Source organism: Balaenoptera borealis (assembly GCF_965194805.1).
Source record: "Balaenoptera borealis genome assembly, chromosome: X".
Classification (NCBI taxonomy): domain Eukaryota; kingdom Metazoa; phylum Chordata; class Mammalia; order Artiodactyla; family Balaenopteridae; genus Balaenoptera; species Balaenoptera borealis.
In genome coordinates, this window is record NC_138881.1 from 127,576,658 (window position 1) to 127,596,215 (window position 19,558).

General features: G+C 56.7%; 1 protein-coding gene across 14 annotated transcripts in view; it reads left to right on the forward strand.

The window, feature by feature from the left end:
* ATP2B3 (ATPase plasma membrane Ca2+ transporting 3) overlaps positions 1–16,047 on the forward strand; it is a 64,147-nt gene extending 48,100 nt beyond the window's left edge. For 8 of the 14 annotated variants that reach the window (XM_082376814.1, XM_082376812.1, XM_082376811.1 and 5 more), the window contains 2 exons: positions 2,808–2,894; positions 13,086–16,047. In XM_082376814.1, coding sequence (XP_082232940.1) covers positions 2,808–2,894; positions 13,086–13,406 — 408 coding nt within the window. In that variant the 3' untranslated portion in view covers positions 13,407–16,047. Of the gene's footprint in view, positions 1–2,807; positions 2,962–13,085 lie in introns of all 14 variants that reach the window. The other 6 variants (XM_082376808.1, XM_082376809.1, XM_082376810.1 and 3 more) reach the window with 2 other exon arrangements.
* The last annotated feature ends 3,511 nt before the right edge of the window (positions 16,048–19,558 follow it).

A 19,558-nucleotide genomic window follows, 5' to 3' on the forward strand; every position in this document is an offset into this window, starting at 1 on the left:
ACGCACTCAGGGAGCTCTTTCTCACACGGCCGGCCGGCTGTGCTCCCAGCCCAAGGCGCTGGCATCAGTGAGGAGCAGGGTGCCCCGGGGAACTTTCCAAAGCTGCAGAGTCCCGGGCCACCCGGAGCCTGCGATCCTGTAGGGCTGGGTGAGGTGGCACCAACGAGCTCCATGTTAAGGAGCTCCCTGGGGTCCCAGGGGGCTTCTCCGGGCCTCTGGCTCACCCCTCCTGGCGTCCCAAGCGCCTTGGCCAGCGTGGCGGGGGAAGGATGTCTTGGGCCCGGCCAGAACACTGAGCGCCCAGTAGAACGGGAGGAGCCTTTGTCACCAGCTGTCCAGGTTTTCCCCGTGGCCTCCTGGCTGCTCAACTGTGCGCCCCCACCCACCCATCCCGGCCCCGACGGACTCTGGTGTGCCGTGCTGGGCGGGTTCTGCGGCAGAGCCTATTTGCCTCCATCCATGAGCCAAAGTCAGTGTTAGCTTTTCTAGCAGCCAAGACCACGGCCCTGCCCCAATCCTAGGTGTCCGGGAAGAGGTCCCTGGCGCCCCAGCCACCTGTGCATCTGTGTCTTCTCACTGCCTGCGGGCTCTTGGACCTGACCCTGCCGCCCCGTTGGTAGAGTGGGTCCCCTCAGTAGGAGCCTTGCAGTTCCGGGCTGGTCGGGTCCCTGCTTTCCACACGGGGAAATGGGGCCCAGAGAGAAGGGACTTGCCCCAAAGCACCCAAGTCTCCTTCCCCCATCCCTTAGCCCTGTCCTCTCCATGGAGCCACTCATTCCTCCCCTTGACTTTGTCACATCAAATCCACCACACTTCTCAAGAATGCCAAACCAACCGATTGCTTTAGTTCACTTTTTAAGAGCGTTTGTTCATTTTGATTCAAAATAACTGCTTGAAAAGCAGAAGTAAAGCCTAGGAGAAATAAAGCCCCTCAAGTTGTATACACCCCATGCCAAGAGAAACATTCTCTAGGCAGCCAGCCCTAGATTTCCAACTTTTGCAAAACACAAAATTGCTCCCCAGATTTCGGAGACCAGCACAACTTTTTATGTTGCTAGGTGAAGGCATTTCCTAAGCTGCTGCCTGCTCTCGCATCATTCCAGGCGCATGGAAACGCACCAGCCAGGCAGGGTGTCATTCCAGAATAAGAGTCCTCCAAATGCAGGACGTGGAGCTTTTCGAAGTGCTCACTACGTGGTCTATTTCGCATTCCATTCTAAACCAAAGAGAAGCTTCAGCAGTGCCTGGGCCTTGTTCCTGGCCCAGTGTGGGGGGCTTCGGGGTAGGGGTGGGGCGGAGGGATAATTCTGTGGTATTTTGACTGATACCATCATCACATCGGCACACCATGCGGAGAGGCCCAATCAGAGGCAGGAAGGGCATTTTTCCCTTCCCTTGTCGCCTTTGCCACAGTAAGAGTCCCCTCTTGAGACAGTCCCCTGTCTCCGTAGCCTTAGAAACATCTCCATCTAGGGAGGAGATGCCCCCCACAAAGAGACAGCGACATCATGGCATGGGTCATCTTCCTTCAATGTGTTGGGGCACTCGGCACTGTGCCAGTTCCCGTGGGCACTCAGTATGCCTTACTTCTGCTGGGCAGAAGGGGGCTCAGCGGTGCGTACACAACAATTAGTCTGTCTGGCAGCGCGTCCAAGGGTTGAAATGACGGCCGTCTTCACTTTGGTTGGGATGGGGCGAGTCTGAGCACTCAAAGTGCCTTCTTCCAAGAGCCCGGCCCCATGTCAGACACACCACGGGACCTGGCGGCTACCATGTAGCCCCTTGGGGGCTGGGGGGCGGGGGCCGTGTCCTTGGGCCCAGAGGAGGCAGCCAGGGTGCTCTGGGCTCCGGAAATGCACACTTGCTCTGCTGCTCACGTCATCCAGTGAACTATGTGGCACTTTCTAGAAATCAGATCCACCTTCTAAGGCCAAAGATTCCACACACACTCCCCACTAAGAGGGCATTCTCTAAGAAGTGGCCCAAAGTGCGCCACAGCGGGCTGGCCTCCCAGAATCTAGACACACGGTCTTCTGATGGGGGCACATTCACAGTGGCCACCCAGCCACGGTTCCTTGGGACCCCTCTCCTGGGTTTGCTCCACCCCCAGGCCCCCCTGCCAGCCAAAGGCGGGGTCGGGAAATCCAAAGATACTGCATCTCCGGCAAGTTCACCCCCATGGCTCTCATTTCCTGAAGGCTCCTAGGAAGCTTAAAGGGTGGGGGCCAAAGCAAAAGCCATCTTTGCTCCCCGGACCCAGGCTCTCCACTCTCCCTCCTGCCCTGCCTGTGGCTCTGCGGGAAGGCATTCTGATGAGACAAAGCAGGGGCTTTGGGGAAACCCCTCCCCCTCTTTCCAAATCCATTCTTACACTGAGACTTCCCACGGAGTACCCCTCAGTCACCTGGATGAGCCGCAGAAGGAGAGTGACGGCCCCGCTTATGGCAATATAAACAAAGGACGGGCCAGGGAAGGGTATTTATTGATGAGTGGCTTGCAGTGAACATATCGTGAATGCAAATGGCTCTTTCTAAAGTGTTTGCGGTGTGCCCGATCCATCGTCAACCCCCGCGCGCCAGGTCCTCTGAGCGCTAAGCATTTGCTCAGCAAAGCCTCTCTTGGTGGATGACGCAGAGGCCAGACTCGGCCTCGGCCACGGCCCCGGCAGAAGCACCGAGGCGACCTCGATGAGGCTTTGCTGTCACGATATGCAGCCAGTGTGGCCCCTGTCCCCACCCAGCCCCACCCCCGTGCGGTCGCGGGGACTACAGTGCAAGCCAACCTTTATCTCATTTTCTCTCCCACAGATGGAGGTAGTGAGTACCTTCAAGAGAAGCGGTTCATTTCAGGGTGCTGTGCGCCGGCGGTCCTCGGTCCTCAGCCAGCTCCATGACGTAACCAATCTTTCTACCCCTACTCACGTAATTCTCTCTGCTGCCAATCCCACCAGCGCCGCTGGGAGTGAGTCTTGAGTCCCCTTTTCTCTCATAAATGGCATCTCTGGGGGAGGAAAAAGCCTCCCGCCTCTTCCTTCTCTTTTTTTCCAGTCTTGCATCCTCCGCTCACCGAGGCTTTTCCGTTCTTTCTTTATCGCCCTGTTCAGTCCTTCCCGCCCAGACGGTGTGTCTCTCCAAAGCCATATCCTCTTATGAAATGTACTGAATCCATGGCACTGCTGGACCTTCCGTTCTTTTCTTTGGTTTTTGGGTTTTGTTTAGTGCTCCTTCTGTCGCTGGTTTTCTTTTCTTGAACTTGTCTGCCTTTGCTGATGGTTCTTCATGAACTTGGGCCGCTTCTGGTGGTGTCTGGAGTCAGTCAGGTTGGGGCCTCGGTCAGTGTCCCGCGGGGCAGCTCCAGGGAGGCGCGCAGGCTCAGGGCCGCCCCGCAGGACTGAAAGGAGAGGCGAGCGCCTTTGCAGCATCATTCGCAGTGGAAGAACCCAGCCCGCCCACTTGGGACTAAAGCAGCAGCTTCCAGAACTCTCCTTGAGGTGGTTTCCAAAGGCAGTACCCCTGAGCCACCGGGCGTTAGAGGTGTCCCCAGGAGCCCTCCTCATGCCTCGAGCCCGCCCTCGGCCACGTTTCCTTTTGTTCCCAAAGCATCTTCGCTCTTTCCAAGCAGGCCTCAGGATTGGAAGGTCTTAACCTGATCTGGCCCATACTCTGTCTCCTCCTTCCTTCAAGAAGCTGGGAGAAATTGATTCCTTTTTATACGTCCCTCTGAAAAGTTCCCGCCATGTCTGTCACATTTTAGAAGGAACCCAGGGGCTGTCCTAAAGAGGTAGAAAGTTCCATATTTGCTCACATTTCTTTACAAAGACAAAGGGAAAGCCACTAGACCATTGAGCCCACCACCCCACGGTCCCCCCAGTGAGAGACAACGCAAGGAACAGTGTGGGCCCCCCACTGCCCCCCAGGGCCACCGGCTTCTCACAGCAAACTCGAGACTTCAAAAGCCAAACAGTAAACCTTCAAGTATGAGCCCAGAGCCCCTGCCAGGACGGTTCACTGCTACCTGTTTCCTTTCCTTCCAGTGGGACCCGGCAACTCTCACCTCCGTGAACACATCACTTCCCCATGGACGGGAGTTGTTAACTCTGCTTTTTTCCCACACCAGACTCTGGGATTTTCTTTTTGCTTGATTTCTTCTCTTTTCCTTTTTTCTTTTGTCTTGTGTTCTCTTTTTTGTTTTTCTTTTCTTCTTCTTCTTTTTTTTTTTTTTTAGGAACTGGTAAGAGGTCCCCAGTGGAGGGCGTCCCTCCTCTTGCTTAAGCTGTCGTTTCAGGCCACTCTGCCCTTTACGGAAGGGATGTGGGCTGCACTGGTCCCCACTGGGGCCACCTTGTCCCCTTTGGAAACAGCACGCACGTGAACACACAAACACACACACACACACACACACACAAGCGTGTTCCCCATCCCACAGGCCACACACATGTCCAGCTCCCTTGAATGTTCACTGAGCCACCCCCCCGGGGCCACAGGCACTGGCTGACGGCTGTCACGGGTGAGCTGGAAAGCTTGTCCCACGGGGTACTTGGCACCACTCCACCTGGGGAAGCCGGCAGGAGGCTCGGCCAGGGCCCGCTGGGCCGCAGCTGCCCTCCCCTGCCGCTTCCTTCACGTGTTCCTTTGCCATCTCTCTCTGTGCCTCCTCTCTGTCTGTCTGTCCATCCGCCTGTCTGTCGACTTGGGGGAAGGCAGCCCGCCCCTCCTCTGCTCGCCCCTAGGCCTTCCCCACACTCCTGCTGAGGCCGCGCTCTCTTGGCTCCTCTGGGTGCCTCAGGCGTCTCCCCTGGGGGCAGCCTCTTTCTCCTCTCTCTTCCTCGGCCCCTAGTACCTTCCTTCTTTCTGCGGCCACCTGTCCTGTCCCCCTTCCCACTGCCGGGAGCCCAGCAGTGTGGGGTAGGAGCCGCTCCAGGGGGGCCTACGTAGCCCCTGGCCAGAAGAAGGGTGACTGTCCCTTCCACACCACGTGCCACTGGGAGATGAGCGCCTTCCGCCTGAGCAGGGGCCCGACGTCCTGCCTCACAAGGGGCTGAGCCACTGCCCCTCAGACAGGACCCCGCTGTGGAGGACAAGGTGACACCAGGGGACGCTCCTGATTCCAGAAGCTGCCGACCGAGACCACTTCCTGCCACCATCACCGGTTCCCAGTCCAAGCTTCGAAGACCCCGAGAAGTCACCAAGCCTGGCACCCACATCGTACAAATCAGGGGAAGGCCTGGCAGAGTGGAGGACAGCCCTAGGCCTTCAGTCTCTCTCTCGGAACTCACCAGAAGAAAGGCAGGGTGCAGTGGTCACGGGGCACAAGGTTTCCTCAGGAAAACCCAGCTCTTTCAGGAAGGCTTCTGTCCTCCTTGCCTACCACCTGGCCAGGCCGCGCCTCATCCTGAGCGCCGCGGCCAGTCTCGGCCCAACATCACTTCCAATGAGAACCTCAGGCTGTGTAGGTGGAGGGCCTGGTTGCGGGTGTGGACAAGGAGGCTGAAGGCCAGAGTGATAGGTGACATTGCTCACCCATTGCAGGCCCCGGCAGGTAACACCAGTGCAAGAAGTGGCCAGAGTCCGAGGGGAGGAGAGCCCCTCAGAGGAGTGATGGGGGGAGGCTAGAGGTGCAATGATCCTCGGGGCTCAGCGTGCCCACTTTCACAGCCACGCACACTTCCTAGTTGACCTCTGACCCCCCCCCCCAGGCTTCCCATGCCCACATGTGCACACAGGTCTTTGCTGCTTCTGGATTCGGGAGTCTCAACGCGGTCTCCACTCCCCTGGCCACACGTGATGACCTCCCGGCTCCAGAATGGCCTTGGCTGCCTCCCCCCTGCTCACTCAGCCGTCTCTCCTGCCTGGCTTAGTGGCCGCCCCACCACAGCCATTTCATGGGACCTCAGCCATGCATGGCCTTGAGGCCACCCACCTGAGTGGCTTAGGAAAGAGCATTCTTTACTAACCACCATCAGTCTTTTGGAAACGAAGGGGGTGTGGAATCCTATCCCCTGTTAGTGTGTCAGTCACCCTCATTCCTGCCCCAATCACACTCTCACACAGTAATTCTTCAGGAAGCTCACCTCATTCCCCAGCTGGCTGTCAGGATCCCCAAGGTAGGCAGACAGGAGGTGTCTATTCACTCAGGTTTACTAATGAGCAGCAAGCCCAGGCCGCCAGATGGCTGCCCCCAGGTGCGAGGGCGGCCACACAGACACCCCGAGGCCCTCCCCAGCCACATGTCCACAGCCTGTTCCCCAGCAGCCCGGCTCTCCCGCAGCAACACTGGGCCTCTGTACTCACACGATTACCGTCACAGGGGCAGGTGGCGAGTTTAGTCAGATGTGGCCGTACCAGAAACAGGTCATGGCAGTTGCTTTATTTTAATTGGCATTTGCCAACTTGGCAAAGCCCAGCCCGATGAGACCCCGGGGCTTCCGTGGACACACCCTTCTGGAGCCTGGGGAGACATGCCCCTCACACACTCCCAGAGCAGTAGTTAAGCCAGCCCCACTGAGGAAGGAGCCCTGCAAAGTGAAAGCTGTCTTGTTTGCTGGAGTATGCTTCCTTCTCAGGAAATCCATTGATTTCGAGGCCAGTCTGCCCACGTGGGTTTCTGGGAATAGTGTATTGGCATTTTTGGTCAGCTCTTCGACAGTGTGCATGCTGTCTCCACACTAGGAACAGTATCAGCCCTGCCCGAGCCTTCCTGCAGGCAGGGATCCTACCACAGGGAAGAACCCTCCAGGCAATTCCTAAAGCACATGCCAGCTCGCAGCCTAAGGCAGACCCTGGAAGCCCTGCTCCAGAGCCCTCCCCTGTACACGCTTCCAGGCCGACCCCTGGGGCTGGGAGCCAGGGCCCAGGAAGCTCAGGAGACTTATTTGAGGCCCTGCAGCTGGAGACAGCCAGGATGAGAGGCAAGGCCGAGCCCCTGAAAAACCCAGGACTCTCCATGCCTGGGTCAGTTCCGTGTGACATCTCGTTGACGCCGGCCACTGAGTCTGGCCTGTCCCGGTCCTGGGCACACATGCATGCCCACAGAATGGGAGGTAGTCTTCACAAAACTCACAAGTCACCAGCATTTTCGGCTTGCCAACACACACAAAGCCGTGTCTTTGGTTTGGGATTCGATCCCTCAGTGAAGGCCAACTCTGGAGTCTGGATTTTCACGTCTCCTAACTCCGTGGTGAGGAAAGGGAGCCTTCCCCCTTGCTACCCCTTTGATTGTGGGTCCATCACCGCACACCTCTTTGTGTTGCTCTCAAGTCATGATTCACCCTCATGCCTACAGGGAGGGTTTGGGACTCGGGAACCTAAAGTTCATGGAGGCACCATCTCTCCCTGGCTGCTGTGTTTGGAATTTGCTCTAAATCCAAAGCCCTGATGCCAGGGAAGCTGCCAGGTTCCTTCCTCCCACAGAAGGTTCTGGATAGTGGTTGGTACGGAAGGACAGGGCAGGAGTTGGATGGAAGAATTCTGAGTTCTGTGAGCTTCACAGTGAGACAGAAGGGAGGGTGCGGAGGGTGACGACCCCCCAGGGCCTGCTTCTCCCACAGTACGAAGGTGTCAGACCCAGTTTCTGTTGTGGCCATTGTCATTGTTGTTCGGGAGCCTTTGCTTTTATTTTTCTCTCCTTTTCTTTTCCTTTAATGGGGTGGGTGTTCCTTCATCCTTCGCTTTCCTCCCTGCTTTCACGTCCCTTCTCCGCCTCCACCACCACCTACAATGCAAACGCAAGCGATTAAAGTTCCAAACAAAAGCGGGGTACATCCACTTTCAGCCGTGACCTTCACCCCTTCTGCTTGCACCCCGACTCTTCATCAGTAGCATGGTCCCATGGCAGAGTCTGACACAAGCATCCCTTCTCCGTGTGGCCTGCGGGTCTGGAGCAGCCTGTGGCGCATCCCCGCTAATGCAGCTCACGGTGAGGGGAAGACAGGCCAGGGCTCACGTGCGGGGGCGAGGGCCGGGCAGCAAACAAACAACAGAGAAGTAAGCTTGCGCTGAGTGCAGGTGGTCGCCAGCCTCAGAGGGAAAGGAAGCAGACCGAGAGAAACATTAGTGGCACGATTTTGGATAAAGGTTGTCCGGGACAGCCTCTCAGAGGATGATCCGCGAGCTGAGTTCCGAATAAGGAGACAAGGCCGACATGGGATGATCTGGCAGAAGAAGAGTGTAGGCGCGGGACAGGGCAGGGGTGATGGCCCTGGGGGACACTCAAGCTTGCTGCTCCGAGCAACGTGGGCGGAGAGCGCTGGTCGGGGGAGCTATGGTGGGAGACACGTGCCAGGCTGTGTGGGCCCCCTACTCCCAGCACCTGTCCACTGAGCCCCTGCTGCATGCGGATGCTGTGCTGGGTGCTGGGGACGTCAGGGGCCTCATGTTCCAGTGACAGGAGACAGAGGAGAGAATAATGGGATGTGTGGGGTGTTTGAAGGTGAACCGTGCTGGGGAGAGAAGGAGGCAGAAGAGGTGCCGGGGTGCTGAGGGAGATGAGTGGATTGCGGCTGTAAATGGAAAGAGCTGAGGGGGAGCCATGAGGCTCACTGGGGGAGAGCCTTCCTGACAGAGGGAACAGCCAGTGCAAAGGTCCTGAGGCAGGAGTGTCGTGCTTGAGGAAGAGCCGGGAGGCTGGAGAGGGTAAAGGAGAAAGAGGAAGAGAATGGCCCGAGGCAGGCCCTGGCAGGACTTTTCCTTTGAGGGAGACACAGCCACTGAAGTGTTTGGACCAGTGGAAGGTGCGACACGCTCTGACTTCCGTTTGAAAAGATTGCTCAGGCTGCCATGCTGAGAAGAGACTGTGGACGTCAAGGGTGGCAACAGGGAGACAAGGGAGGAGACGTGGGGGGTGGGAGGTAAAGTTGAAGAAGCAGGCAGAGCCCCGAGTCTGGACATTGAGGTGGGAGCTCCTTAGCAGACAGATGGCTAGAAGCGCCCAGGAAATGCACGGATGTGGATGGAGAAAAGGCCCAGACGACCCTGGGGCCCTCGGCCACGATAGGGGATAGACAGCAGCAGGAGGAAGAGCTGGAGGCCAGTGTCCAGCCTGGAAGCAGGGGTGCGGTGCGGGGAGCACGGGGCACCCAACCGGCGAGGTCCCTGGGGAGTGGGGGCAGAAGAGAACAGGGCCAAACGAAGCCGGGCCCCTGCGTACCAACAGCTGGAGGGGCCGCAGCCCCGAGAGAGGGGCAAAGAGTAACCTAGATGAGGGGGAGGGAGATGGCAGCGAAGGAGGAAGCAGGGCGCGGTGTCAGACACCAGGCGGTGGGGCGCGACAGGCCTCACCCGGAAAGGGGTGGGAAGCCGTGGGACAGCCCCTAGCCCCAGCCAGACCTGCTCCTCATTGGCTGTAATCGAGAAGTCCTCTTTACTGGCCGGTGCTTTTCACGTCTTTCTTTACCTTTACATTCTCTTGCAGTAACCTGGACTTGGGGGTGTCCCACACTGCGCAGACCAGTGTGAGCGCCACCAGTCAGGACCCAGAGCAGCTTCAGCAGCTGCTGGGATGTTTGGAGTCCCTGCCTGCTACACAGCGAGCGCAGGGCCTGACTCAGCGGCCAGAGAGACGGGTGGGACTAGAGGCCCCAGGGACGGCAGCCACGCAGGCTGGAGCCCGGGAAAGATCCAGGGACCAGGCAGGGGGCGTCTCTGCGCTCGGGGCTTGCGGGTCCCTGGCAGACACAGCCGCAGCACTGGAGGCGGGGAGGGCTCCACCCTGGAGAGTTTCGGGAAAGAGGGGCCACAAGACACGCTGATGTACGGCACTGGGTCTGGTGCCTCCAAGTTTCAGCCAGAGCCCGGCACCAGGATGCGAAGACTAGGCGAGGGGCAGGGTTGGCGGGGGCCAAGGCTGAGGGTCCTCCTGGACCTTCTTCAGTTCGAGAGGCCCGTTAGCCATCGACGGGAGGTGCAGGAGCAGCGCGTGCCGGGAAGGGCGGCCCCGGCTGCAGATGCAGGTGGAGGCGGTGCAGGGGGCATTGATGGCGTCGAGGTGGGCTGTGGGCTGTGGGCGGCACTCACAGCCTTGAGGGCAGTGACATCCCTTTGGGCGTCCTAGAGATGGACAGGTGGCCTGAGGACCCTGCCCTGGCCCCTGGGACAGTCCCAGGCCAGGAAAGGAGCTTCAGGAGGCAGTAAGGGTCACGCACTGGGGAGGGCGCTGGACCCACCCAGCTGTGACCAGGCCTTCACAGGGACGCACTAAACCCCACCGTGGGGATGTCCTCAGACTCCCAGGTGCGAGCTCAGGCCTCCAGGGCAGCCTTCTCTTAGAAACGTTTCCCAGTTCCCACCAAACCCGTGTCCCGGGCGTTGACTGTGCCCTTCAGCGTGGAGTGGCCTGAAAACGCCCCATCATAAGACCAATCCCAAGCCATGTGTTAAGAGCCCAAGATTTGCATGCAGGGAAAGGGAAGCTGACTCACCGTCAGCTGTGAGACACTCAGGATGACTCAAGCCAACGGCGCACGTTTGAGTGGGCAGCCCTGGCACCTTCTCTTGGTGATTGAGCGGCCGCTCTGCACCAGGCTCTGGCGACAGGCAGCAAGCAAGGCTAGTGAGGGGCATCAAAGTGAGTCTTTGATTACACCCAGGAGGAGGGCCCTGAAGGAGCCTTCCAGGCCAGAGCAGCAGAAGCTGGGGAGGGTAGCCGGCCACCCTCTGGGGGAGCTGAGGATGAGTTTGAGCAGGGGCCTGGCCTGATCACATGACCCAGGTCCAAGTGAGGGGAAAGGATGTAGCCAGGGGCACTGGATCACTGCTGGCAAACTTACCACAAAGGCCTCCAGGGTCAAGGGCGGCAGCACGCCGCTTGCTCCCATTTCCGTGGCTTGCGGGGGCGGCTGGCAGCCGGGGTAGACCCTCCACCACCACACCGCCACAGCCAGTGTCCCAGTGGCTCTCCCACAGTCCTGGCACCAGAAAAGGCCCAAATCATGAGGCCACATCTGCCATGGCTACAAAAAGTGAATTGTTTCTTTCCATTAAAAATGTCAAATGATTGTCAATTTCTGTGTCACCCCGATCTCAGAAGCCAGTCTGGGGAATGAAGGGGCCGACAGCAAATGATGGCCACCTACGATCTGGAAGATGTGGCTTCACCAAATTCAGAGAAAATCCTAACTGGATTTAAGATATGGAATCAGAAAATTCCAATTTTATGGAGCCCTTTGGCTCATTTGTTTTTGCACTTGATTGTGAGGTTCTCCTGGTTTAAACTGACCTAGGAGCACTGAGCTTGGCTGAGCAAGGCTGACCCCGGGATCCAGACACTGGAGGGTTGAAAGGGATCCATGGTCTAAACCAGGGGGCGGCAATGAACATTGGACATGTCCTTCAGAGGACACGGCATGGCCGTGTACCCAATAAGACTTTACCTACAAAACCAGGTTGTGGGCCAGAGTTAGCTCTTGGGCCACAGTTTGCCAACACCTTGTCTAAACCAAGAAAACCCAACCCTAGAACCTTGGACCTGGAAATGGCTTTAGAACTCACTTTGTGTCCACCCACTCACATAGGGAGGCTCTGGCCTCCCCATCTCCGCACAGGGCCAGCTGGCTAGTGTGGGGCCCAGCTGAAGGCCTCCCATCGATTCTGCCTTCTAGAAACATGAGGGAGCCCAGGCTGGGGGCCCAAGGAAGGAGCAGAGAGAGGCAGCAAACCCAATGAGACTTGAGCACATGTGGAGGTGAAGGCAGGGCAGCCAGCGGAGGCCAAGGGGCTAGTTCTGAGAGCAGGGTCCTGCAGGAGGTGCGGAGGTCAGGGGTGCCTGCGCTCAGCTGGGGCCTCGGTAGCTGGGGAGCAGGGCATTGTGGGAAGCTCTTCCCCAGGGGCCACTTGTGCTGATCTGAGGTCTGCAGATGCCAGTGGGGCAGCCAGGGAACAAGGTGTAGAAAATGTGAGTGGGGGAAGAATATGGCCCCCAACCAAATTCCAGGGACTGAAAGAAGTTGTGTGGCTTGGAGAGTGAAAAGGAGGAGGGTGAGAAAGGCTGGAGGGGCGGGTATCAGCAGACTACAAAGGGCCTCTGATGGCAGGAGATGCAGGACGGAAGGGTCTGAGAAGGGAAATGACGACCTGATCAAATGCATCCAGCTGGTGGATCAGGGCATCTGAGCAGGACAGGCTTGGTCGGTGTAAATTAAAAATGGGGCCATTTTCCATCTTGGATGCCTCCAGATGGGGGACTGTCAGACTCTTGGGCCTGGAGCTCTGATGAGGGGCCTGGGCCGCAGTCCTTGGTTATAGCCAGATGAGCCCAGAGCCGTGGCCAGGCGAGGAGGTGAGCCTGCGGGTATGGTCAGGGAGGAGGAGGGACAGGGACAGGCCAGGGCTTTGGGCACTCTGGGACAGAGTAACGAGCAGTGGAGGAGATGGAGACAGAGAAACCGGTGAGGTAGGAGGAGGGCCAGACAGGGGCAGTGTCAGGGGAGCCAGGAGAAGTTCCCAGAAAGAGAGGCAGTCGGCCCCTGGGGGATCAAATAAGATGGAGACACAGAAGGGCCGTTGGACTTAGCAGCACGGAGAGTGATGGGCAGATGTGTCTGGGCATGGCCAGCACGGGCTGCTGCCACAGGAGCTGGGGGACAGAGGAGAGGATGCTGAGAAGCCAGGGAGGGGGACCAACTTGAGAAAGGCCTGCAGTGTGCCCATAGGCTGGGGACTTTCTCTTGCCAGAAAGTTCCTCGGACTCTCTGGGAAGAGAAAGTGGAGAGCCCGCTGTCCAGCACTGCCCCTTTGCCCAGTCATCTTTCTGGGCTCCCACGTTGGAATCCCCCCCAGTGCAGGGGAAGGTGTGGGAGGGAGCAGCCAGGAGTCCCGTGAATCCATCGCTCTTGAGTTCCAGAATATCTGCCCAGGTCAGCCTAGAGAAAGCCACTGCCATTTGTCCTGCATGTGCATCAGGTGACGGGAGGGAGACCGCAGCAGGGCAGAGGGCTCCGACTGTTCCGCTCCAAAAGACAAATGTTTGTCATGCAGTGACCCCTGCCATGGATGTGGGCGGAACTCACCAGCACCAGCCAGCCACTGATGGTCTCCTTCCTTCTTCCCTCCTCCCCCTCCTCCTCCTCCCCGTCCCTCCCCCTCCCCCTCCAGATCCGGGTGGTGAAAGCATTCCGTAGCTCCCTCTACGAAGGCCTGGAGAAACCGGAATCCAAGACCTCCATCCATAATTTCATGGCGACGCCCGAGTTCCTGATCAATGACTACACCCACAACATCCCACTCATCGACGACACGGACGTGGACGAGAGCGAGGAGCGCCTGCGGGCCCCGCCCCCGCCCTCCCCCAACCAGAACAACAACGCCATCGACAGCGGCGTCTACCTGACCACGCGCGGCACCATGCCAGCTACCTCGTCAGTGCTTTCCTCCGGACCCGGGAGCCCGCTCCACAGCGTGGAGACGTCCCTCTAAGCAGAACTGCTCTCGGCACGGCGCGCGCACTCCCCGCACACACACGCACCCGGGCGGGCCGGTGGAGGGCACCGGCCACGAGGAGGGCCCGCCAGGCGGCTGAAGATGCTCGAAGGCACCTGCCAGAAGCCAATCCATTCTAGGCTTCTTACTCAGGAGGACCAGGAGGGGGAGGAGGAGGAAGGAGAGACCGGAGAGCAAGAACCGTTGTGTTCCCCCCTTTTTCTATGGAAGCTTTTTTAAACGAACACTGTAATTCCACCAGATGTTCCCTGTTTGGGCTGTGCAGCGGGGCAGAGGGCTGGTTTCGGTTTATTGCGAGCTTCGTGGCACCTGCTGCAGAGCAATTGGATCAACAGGTACAACAGGCGAGCGCCGCTCTGCAGGAAGGATGCTCCCGCCCAGATGGTCCACCGGCCCAGCACCCCCTCCCCAGGACGCGTGCAGTCAGTCTGTGTGTGCATGTGTGCGTAGCCACGTGTGTGCGCGTATAGACGTGTACGTGCACACAGGACCAGATGCATATCTAAAGAATAAGGAACTACTTAACGGCATGATATTTCCATTTCTCTTATCGGGTGTTTTCATTTTGAAATTTCATTATTTATCGCGGCAGGGTTTTTTTCAGGGAACTAGACTGCAAGAATATCCTTTTGGTTGCTTGGGACCCCCTTCCCCCGCACTGCTCCCCTCCCCCAGTCCGCTCCATCCTCCGTCCTCCCAGCACAGTTCCTGGGAAGGCAGGCGCGAGGCCGGAGAAATTACAGTTGGAACAGTTGGAACATTTGCACTTTGAGACCCCTGCCTATAGAGAAAAAAACACCATGCGATGGAATTTTTATTTAAAAGGAAAATACCAAAGTATTGATGAGAATGATTCCCTCCAGTAGGCCGAAGGGGGAGTTTTGCTTTCGGTTTCCTTTGGTTCCAACTCCAATTCCAAGCCCTGAATTCTGGCCAGTGGGTGGGCTTTCTTTGTCAGAGCCCCAACTTCAAGAGCGTGAAGCCAGGCCGCCTGCCACGCCTGACCTCCTGGGATGGTCCAGAATCCCCAGAGCAGCCCCAGGAGAGCCAGGTCCACGGGTGGAGGTGGGGAAGAATGCAGAGAGTCAGAAAGAAAGCGGAGACAGAGGCTCCATCCAAACCCAGGAGGAGCCGACTCGGCCACAGCGCAGACCCCAGCCCCCTTGATGCCTCCACCTGGACTCCCGCTTTGCTTTGGCAAATGCCAAGAAGTTGTCACTGAGACGCCCATAAAGCGACTGGGAAAGGTTCTCAGTCACCACCCGCCAAAGTGCAAAGCACTCTTCGGATCCTGGTGTTCTCGTTCAAGGATAACTGTGACCCACGAGGGCATGGATCTGGGCCTGCAGCCACCTACGGCGACCTCGGGGACGCCAAGCCCCTGGGAGCCATGGTACCTCGCCTCTGTTGCTGTAATGGCGAGTGCGGAATGCTGAGGAGGTCAGCTCTGCCACGTCATCGGCTGAACACCTGGTCTGCAGGTGGGGAGAGCTGGGCCTGGGCTCCCCAGACGGTTCCCTCGGGAGCCTCTCCTGGCAGTGTGGGCACGCAGCGTGCCAAGCCTCAGTTTTCCTCAAATGCGCGATAACCAGGGTGGGAAATGCAGAAGAAGCAGGGGTTCTTTTACCTTCAGAATTCTTCTGTCTCACATTTTGCAGGGAGGAGGCTGGGGTCCGACCGCAGCTAGTACAGGTGCCTGTCGCTCGGGCCTGGGTCTGAGCCGCGGGGGGACAGCTGGGAGCTGAGGGGTGGAGGGACACGCTCAGCAGTTGAGCAGCAGCTGGACCAGTGGCAAGGCTGGCTCGCCCATCCCGTGCCCATCCCGCAGCCCCTGGCCAGGGCTTGCCTTGCCTCCACGTGTGTCTGTGTGCATCCGGGCAGGCGGCGTCCCAAGCGTGCTCGGTCCCCACTGTTAACATTAATGCCATGTCACCCCCGTGCAGGAGTAGTCAAATCTCGGGCAAAGGAATTTCGGTTAGAAAAGCAAATCCCACTTAAAATGCCAGCTACCGATAACTTAAAGCCATCCCTTTCTTCCAAAGGGCACATTGAGAATGTTACCCATTTGTAAATTGTTCCCTAATGTCCTTGTTTAAACAACAACAAACAGGGCAACTCAATTTGTTGAGGGTCTGTGTGTTCTTAAACAAGAACTAAAATTGGAAATGTTTAAATTGAAGAATATACACTGAGTAATGCTATGCTCACGGGCTTCTTTTCATCCTCTGTTGTAGACGCAAAGCCTTGCTGCTGCTGTCCAAAGTTGCCTCCTGCACACGGCGATTGTTTAGTCCCTAGGTTGCCTTTCCATGGGGTGTGGGGTGCAGATCGCTGCTCTCATTTCTGTGCGTCTTCAGGCTGGGGGCCCTATCTCGTTGGGAAGCCCCTCTCTCTAAAGCATTATCTTATATGGAATGGCTTGGTCAACTGTGTTCAGTTATTAAATCTGTTTTACATTTTTATCTGCCTGTTATAAAGATGAACAAAAATATCTTAACGAGGAAGACCACAGATGCATAATAATTTAAAGTCTGTAGTTGAATTTCCTAATTTAAAGAATAGACCAAAATTTCTGTGTATTGAAAAAAAAAAAAAATGAAAGGCTCCCACAATCTCAGTCTGGGTAACGTGTGTGATCTCTTATTTGGTGAATTCTCCTCTGGACCTAAAGAGAAGCGCCTTCCTCCCTTCACCTAGCTGGGGGGAGTCCCGGGAGCAGCGGGGTTCCCCTGGGGTTGTGGCCACCTTGCCAGTCCTAATGGAAGGAGGAGAGGGCTCGACCACCCTGTGGGGTCAGGTTCGCATGGTGGTCCTCAAACTGTCTTGACCTGGAAGGGCCTGACCTGAATCTCCAGAGTGGCATCCTCAGAGGAGGGTGGGAGCGGGGAACACCACCCAAATGCCGGAACCCTGGCACGCATGCAGACGGCTTCGTTTTTTATTGTGGAAAAGTACAGATAACATCAAGTTTACCACGTTAAGCATTTTTCAGCGCCCAGTTGGGCGGCATTCAGTACACTCAGGTTGGTGTGCAGCCATCCCCACCATCCATCTCTAGAACTGTCCATCTTCCCCAAGGGAAACTCTGTCCCCGTTAGACACTAGCCCCCCTCCCCCTCCCCCAGCCCGTCCTCCCCCAGCCCGTGCCCCCCCTCCCATCCTACGTTCCGTCTCTAGGAATCTGACGACTCTAAGCGGCTCATACAAGTGGAGTCACACAGTGTCCGTCCTTTGTGCCTGGCTGATTTCCCTGACCGTGATGCCTTGTAGGTCCAGCCATGTTGTAGCAGGTGTGAGAACGACCTTCCTTTTTAAGGCTGAATAACATTCCACTGATTGGATGGACCACATCTTGTTTGTCCATTCACCCTTCAATGAACACTTGGGTGGTTTCCACATTTTGGCTATTGTGAATCACGCAGTTGTGAACACGGGTGTACAAATACCTATTTGAGCCCCTGCGTTCACTTCTTTTGGGTAGATACCTGGAAGTGGAATTGCTGGATCCTATGGTAATCTTCTGTTTAATTTTTGGAGGGATGGCCAGACTGTTTTCCACGGCACCAGCAGCGTTTTCTATTCCCCCCAGCAGTGCACAAGGGTTCCAATCACAGATTTCCTCTTTAAACCAAAGCCATGGAAAGAAAGCCCATTATTGCACTCCTTCACTTGCTCCGAGCGTCACTGCCCCATTCATTCCTTCGCTCACTAGGCGTCTTCGAACACCTGTGCTGGGGACAGCCGTGCCACACCAGTAGAGCCACGAAGGCAGCTCTGGCCCAAGATTTGCAAATGACTCCCGCGGCAGTGGTGCCAAAAGTCCCTGCGTCCTGTTTTCTCATATTTCTATTCCCCCACTCTGCATGTCACCCTTGTAGACTTGGCAGTGCCAGAGAAAGCATTTTCCAGGGAAGCTGCCAAGAAACGAGCAAAATGGCTTCTAAGTTCCCTTCCAACCACCAGAGTCCATACTTCCAAAAAAGGCCAGAGACAAATGGCAGAAAACAGCAGGCAAACAAATAGCAGGGAGCTCTTACTTCACTGATGCACAAGGCCATCTCGAATCATAAAGCTAAGTAAGTCTAGGTTGGGCCAAATGCCATATCAAGACAGCTGCACCTTCTGGAGAGATCTCATTCATTTATGTCTGAATTCTCTTTTTCATGGACTTCCACTATCAAATATGACCCAGGTTCCCATGGGAAGAAACTGGTACTTAGCCAAATGCCTTGGGGCAAGGAAGGTACTATAACACCCATCCCTTCACGAAGCCGGACGCCATCTTTACCAGCTGGCAGCCTGGGAATGGGGGTGGGTGCCGTGAGTCGGGGCGGGGGGGGGGGGGGGGGGGGGAAGGCCCATGTGTGAGTTTCCTAGGCTGCTATAACGAAGTACCACAAACCGGGAGATGGGGGGCGCTAAAGCACAGGCATTTCTTCTCTCCCAGTTCTGGAGATCAGAAGTCTGAAATCAAGGTGTGGCAGGGCCACGTACCCTCTGCAGCCTCTAGGGGAAGAGTCTAGTTTTTTCCAGCTTCTGGCATCACTGGCAGCCCTTGGCTTGTAGACACATCACTCTAGTCTCTGCCTCCGTCGTCACAGGGCCTTGTCCCTGTGAGTCTGTGTCTTCACCTGGTATTCTCCCTCTGCACAGGCCTATCTCTGTGTCTCTCTCCTCTTCTTATAGACACCAGGCATATTGGACTAGGGTCACCCTACTCCTGTAGAATCGCATCTTACCTTAACAACACCGCAAAGACTATTTCCAAATAAGGTCCCATCCACAGGTTCCGGGGCTTAGGACGTGAACATGTCTTTGGGGGACACCACTCCCCATCCCAGCTGGAAAAGAAGAGATGGGCTGAGTCCCACATAGAACCTGCTTTGCCCCCTCCTTCCTCTGGCTTGACAGGTCCTGAAATAAAAAGGTCCTGGAAGCTTCAGGTTCTAGAAAATCTTATCTCAATCTCTCCTTTTTGAACCTAAAATAAAGGAGATGGAAGGTTGTATATCTTTAATCCGTACTATCTTTTACAAAAGCCTCAGTAATAGGAAGCCAAAGCAAACAAAAGAAAACCACCCTGCACCAGATTTTAATTCATATTCTATGGCTGAACTGTCCTTACAAAGCACAGCTGGCCGTGTCACGTATTCCTCAAAAGTGTCACATACGTCCCAATACCTATCCTTATCTCTGTTCCAATGACAGCACACACTGAAGGTGGGGCTCACAGCCTTAGCGGCATCAGGAAGACACACAGACGACCCCTTAGTGACAAGCACTGAGTTGACAGGCCCAGAGGCCAGCACACAAAGCCAGCAAGTCCCCAGGGCAGTGTGACAGGCACACACATGGGTTGAGGGATTTAAAATAGCAGTCAGCAATCACAGTCTGAAATTGTTTGGTCCAACCTGCTCGATTTACATAGCGGGAAACTGAGTCCCATTGAGAGAAAGGAACTTGCCGGGTACCTGGTAATCATGAGAGGAAACTTAGGGCCACAGAACCTCCAGAGAGGCTGCTGTTAGCCCCACAACCCAGAGCTCGCCCGGTTCAGCACGGTGGCTCTCGGCTGGGGTGGGGACACCAAGGGCAGTGCTAGGCCACATGGGGCAGGCAAGGCCGGGGGTGGGCGTGGAGCTGGGCCCAGCCTGTGGGGAGGAAGGGGGTGATGGAGGCAAGGTGCTTTTTCAAAAGCACGAGGCAGAAAGGACTGGCAAGAGAGCCGATGCCGCCCTCAGAGGCCTGCCAGGCCCCTCACCCTCCACTGTCCATGCTCAGAGCCCCAGCCCTGGGCTTTGGCACAGACTCTGTCATCAAAGGGTGCCCAGTTGAGCTGGAAAGGACACAGTGGAAAAGGGGACATTTACTCATATCCTTCACCCTGAAGACAAATAACACAATCACTTCGCAAACTCAAGCAAGCCCTACTGCCTGACTTGTCACCCATGAGTGACCCCTCCCTGTGCCCCTCACCCAGTGGACCCTGGGCGTGCCAACCAGCCCCCATACCTGTGGGTGACAGAGGCATGGTGGCCAGTGTCCAGAGCCTGCGCTGCCCTGGTGACAACCTCGCAAATGTGGTGAAGTGCCTGGGACAGTCCCCCAGCGCCCATGCCATCATGTGT